This window comes from Apis dorsata, unplaced genomic scaffold (assembly GCF_000469605.1).
Source record: "Apis dorsata unplaced genomic scaffold, Apis dorsata 1.3 scaffold_28, whole genome shotgun sequence".
NCBI classification, from domain to species: Eukaryota; Metazoa; Arthropoda; class Insecta; order Hymenoptera; family Apidae; genus Apis; species Apis dorsata.
This window is the reverse complement of record NW_006263330.1, coordinates 153,941-158,604: the sequence shown is the minus strand read 5'-3', so window position 1 is coordinate 158,604 and position 4,664 is coordinate 153,941. Positions and strand designations below refer to the sequence as shown.

General features: G+C 43.8%; 1 protein-coding gene across 1 annotated transcript in view; it reads right to left on the bottom strand.

Annotated features, from left to right (window-relative positions):
* The window catches only part of LOC102673310 (protein sidekick-like), a 64,800-nt gene that overhangs the window by 19,402 nt on the left and 40,734 nt on the right, over positions 1-4,664 (bottom strand). The window contains exons 7-8 of the mRNA XM_031510835.1: positions 4,431-4,590; positions 480-779 (exon numbers count right to left, since the gene is read on the bottom strand). Of these exons, the coding sequence (XP_031366695.1) occupies positions 480-779; positions 4,431-4,590 (460 nt within the window). The remainder of the gene's footprint in view (positions 1-479; positions 780-4,430; positions 4,591-4,664) is intronic.

Genomic DNA, 4,664 nt, shown 5'->3' with positions numbered 1-4,664 from the left:
TTTTTTTTTTTTTTTTTTTGTTGTTTTCCCCGCACATTATTCTTTTTTCCCCTCTCTCTCTCTCTCTCTTTCCCTCCCTCCCATCTGGACTCGATTGCACACTTGGAATTCACAAAAAAGCAGGGATCGGACAAATTTCAACCTCGGTATCGGGGATCGCCTACTCGCGATTCGGAACGATTTCGAATCATCGCGTCGCGTCGCATGCAAATGAAAACGGCACGATCGATCCTAAACATTCGGGATTTGCCCGTTTATCCAAGAGATTCCAAATGTTTTTTTATTCTTCGAAACGAGAGAAATATAGATATATATATATATATAGAGAGAGAGGGATGAAGCTCTCGAAATATTTTCCACCCAGTTCGTCGCGTTTGCTTCACAAAGTGTCTTATTTGCGTGACACGGAGGAGGGGGGGTTTAGGAGCGCAAACTTGCTCGTTTCTGACCGCTCGAAGACCCGTGGTGTAAATACTTACCGGCCGCTATCAGCTGGAAGAGACACGGTCTCGCTTGTCTGCCGACCGAATTGTCCGCCCAGCACGACAGAGTACCGTAATCCAGCTCTGTGGTCGGCGTGTACCTGAACACGCTCACGCCGCTCGACGTCTCCATCGAGAATCTGCCCTGCGCTACTTCCAGCGTCTCCCCGCTGTTGTTGAATTTCCATCGGAAATTGTGCGCCGGAGGATCGGCCTCCACTTTGCACGCGATGTTCAACGACTCGCCCCTCGACGCCCCCACCACCACGATCCTGTCCTCCTTGCACACTGGCGCGACTGAAAAATATATATATATATATATGTATATGTTAACCGTTGTGTCAATCTTCTCTCTCTCTCTTTTTCTCGTTTCAACTAGTTTATCGAGAGTTTCGATCTGAAATTCGCGCGATATTCTCCAATTTTTGAGCATATTCCGGATGCAATGGTCCTCCATTTGGGCTTGACCGAATTCGAAATGATGGAGAGAGAAAATTTTCTGAAATACCTCTTGACGAGCCAGTTTCGAAAAGCTCCTCCAATTCTTATCTTTGAGATGCATTCATTTCGCGGGAGAGATAGGTATCGAAGAAAAAGGGGGAAGGAAGGCTTTTTCCTTTATACTTGACGGTACGCGATGGTCGTAAAAAGGAATTAGACGAGCGAAATTACAACGACTGTTATTTCCCCTCGTACGAGTCTATCGAGACAGACTTTCAATTCTACGAGAGAAATTGACGGATGAGGGAGGGAATTGGAAAGAAAATAAAACCGTTTTCGGGGGAGACGGATGAGACGGTCGTCGAGCACAAAGCGGGAGGGAATCGTGGGCGGAAAGTAAAAGGGTACTTCCGCTGATTTTCACCGGTAAGTCCGTTTATGAGTCGGAGGGCAATCTTGCCGGAGGGCAATTTCGCCGCGATATGGCGAGCTTCCTAACTTATATATAGTATCGGCCAACTTGGATTGACGCGTCGTCGACAATCCTATCTCTCGTTCCCATGCTCTTCGTTTTTCTCCAACCGTGGATTAAGTTGAATATCGATCGAAGGGATTGGTCGGAGAGTATTTTATTATCGAAGAGGGCTCGATTATTATTAATACGTCGAGCAAGCTCGTATTAAATTATTCTTTTGATTACTCGACACGGTGGACACGATGTTCTAATAAAATGATTAATTCTGGTGGTCTATTTTGTAAAATCTCAGGGAGAGTTATCTATGCAGGCGTTTTTTTTTCCTTTGTGACAGTTTATTCTGGTATCTCATATCGGCGATGGAGGAGTGAATCTGTCTCGTTTCAATATTGGAATTGAGGGAAATTCCTACCCGTTACGACAATTCTCGTCGGGAGAGGAAATTTTAGCAACCCATTTCTCAAGGAACGAGGGATCGTGGTTGCAAAGAATAGCGCAACGGTGTTTACAAAAGAGATTTTAATAATAAAAGCGGCAAGAACGTGGAAGGAAAGGAGGAAATAGTTGGATGAGGAATAAAGAATGGCACAGGTGTGTCAACGAAAAGATGTACTAATAATGAAAAAGAACTGCAAGAACGTTAAAAAAGGGGGAAAAAGGAAGGGAAGAAAGGAAGGAAGCAGTTGAAAAGATAAAAAATGCAGTTCTGGCATGGCGGTGAAAGAATTCCAGGAATAAAAAATACAGCTTAAAGATTGTAAAAGAGTAAGAGCACGACAGTTGGGGAATAACAAGCCAGCGTAAAAAAAAAACGTAGCCGAAATAATAAACGGGGCATCGTGAAAAATTAAATTTGCGCAAATGAAATTTTGCTAGGATAAAATTTACAACTAGCTAGAAGAACGCGAAATTGTCCATTATTATCCTATCCACTCCTTTAAGAAATATATATATATATATGAGAGATAGTTTTAGAACGGAGCTAGAAAGATATCAAAAGTGAAAATGTGACGCGAAATACGCGAACTATACACATGACTGATAGCGTATCACGTATAGGCGCTATCTGGATGAGTTATGGTCGGTCATCTCGACTGATGAACGAGGCTCGCTCTTTATCCGTTTAATTCGTTTCCATTCATTTTTTTAACAGGGATAAATATTTTCTGTCATTACCTTTTACCACGATCTTTCCTCGTTTCTTCTTTCTCCTCTCTCTCTCTCTCTATATATATATATTTTTACATTTGCGTACGTTTTAGAAAAAAAATTTAACCAACGAACGTGAAAAGACTTTGCGAAATAATGTGGGAACGAAGAAAAATTCAATTGGAAAATTGTATCGGGGAGAAATAAATATCGCGAAAGAGTTCTCGATTAAAAAAAAAAAGAAAAGAAAGAAATTCGTCGATTAAAACGCTCGTTTGATGAAAACGGTCGATACCGAGGGAAACTTTTGTTACCGACGGAGAAATCGGTTGACATTCGTTGTAATTAACGGTAGTCGAGAAGTCGTAAACAGTCCTCGTTAGCCGTTTTGTAATTCGAGATTGACGACAACGAATTATCGAGGGCGACGTCACCACGCCCGATATATTGAAACAGCGCGAATGAAATTTAATTATCATCCGTGTCCGGGAAACATTGGAGCCCGGTTCAAGAATCGGTGCCCTTTGATTTTATACCTTTCGCGCTTAATTGCGGCCAACGTTGTGACTGCGTCCACGTTCAAAGAACTTTACAAAAGAAAGGAAAAGGAAAAAAAAAAAAAACTGCTCATTCCGAGGCTCCCGAATAGCCCTTTGAACCCCTGTCCGTTTCCTCTTTTCCGTCACGTTTGTCCGTAGTTTCACCGATGAAAGAAGCAGCTTTATCGGATGATTTGCATCGAATCGCGAGTTTTAGTAATTTCTCTCTCTCCTCCCCTTTTCCACCCCCTCTTTTTTCGCGAAACTAATCCAATATTACTATCTAGCTCTCTGAGAGTGCTAACTCGTATACAAGATTTTTTTGAGTTTATCCACGACCAAGCAACAACGGGGGAATATCATATCCACGGATCCTTTGATGCGAGAACCACGCTCTCACCTCGTTCAAATCGTCCGCACGACGACGATTTCGTTTCCCAACTGTTCCAAACCTCTTGCAAACACAATGTCGAGAGTATTGCTCGCGAATTTTACGAACTGTTGAACACTCGCGTCAAACGAGTATCGACCACTTCCGTTCCGAGTGTGCTCGCGATACTTTGAGCAAAACCGTTGCTATTCACAATTTAATCATCGTCGAAATTTCCATCCAAGTCGATTCCAATTCGAAGGAAACTATAGATTCCTGGAGGGAAATGAATAAAGGCAAACGTCATTGCCAGGATCGGCAATAATAATCGGCGAGTGGTCCAACTTGGACTAAACTCTCGGGGAGATTGCCTGTCTCCCCTTAACGAGGACCTTAATTTAGGCGTTTAAATATCGATACCCACCACGTCGATTTGGCTATTTTTACGATTAACTCGAGGTTCAAAGTATCGGGGTATGAAATGCTGTTTCGAAAATGAGCGGGTAAATGGGGCGTTTTTGTTCGTTTGAGAGAGAGAGAGAGAAAGATCGTATCTTTTCAACTCGACGTTCACGTACGTCAAATCGACGTACGCGCGTTTCCCAACCGCGCGGTCGATGGTTTCGCCGGGGCGAAAATCAGGGGATGGATTGGATTATCAAAAATTTAGCTGAAACTAAGTACGGTTGAAATATTCAGAGTTGGGACGGGGATAGGAGGAGAAATTTGGCCTGGCTCGGTTTAAATAAAACACGGCGAAAACACGGCGGTTGGCGAACCAGTGTCTGGCGAGTGGTCGAGAACGCTCGAAAACGCGGCTGGCTTCGTTCACCGAGTACCGAGTGAAGAGAGAAATCCTCGATTAAGTCTGCTCGATTAAAATAAAGTGGCTGCTCCGAGGTGGATCGGTTTGAAGTGGTTTCCGTGACGAGCGAGCGGGAAGCAGGCCGAGGGGAGGGGGAGGAAATACTCACACTTGACGCGAAAATGAAGAGGCTCGCTTCGAGTTTCGTTCAGGTCATTCGTTGCGGCGCACACGTACTTCCCGGCGCTACTCCTGGTCACGCTCTGAAGCACCAGGCTTTGATTCGACCAGATTATCCTGGCCGACGTGTTGTGCGCCAGTATCTGGTTCTGAAAACAACAAGGGTTCAAGTTTTGACATGATTTTTCCAAATTATCATCCGATTTTAACTTAGAATTCTACG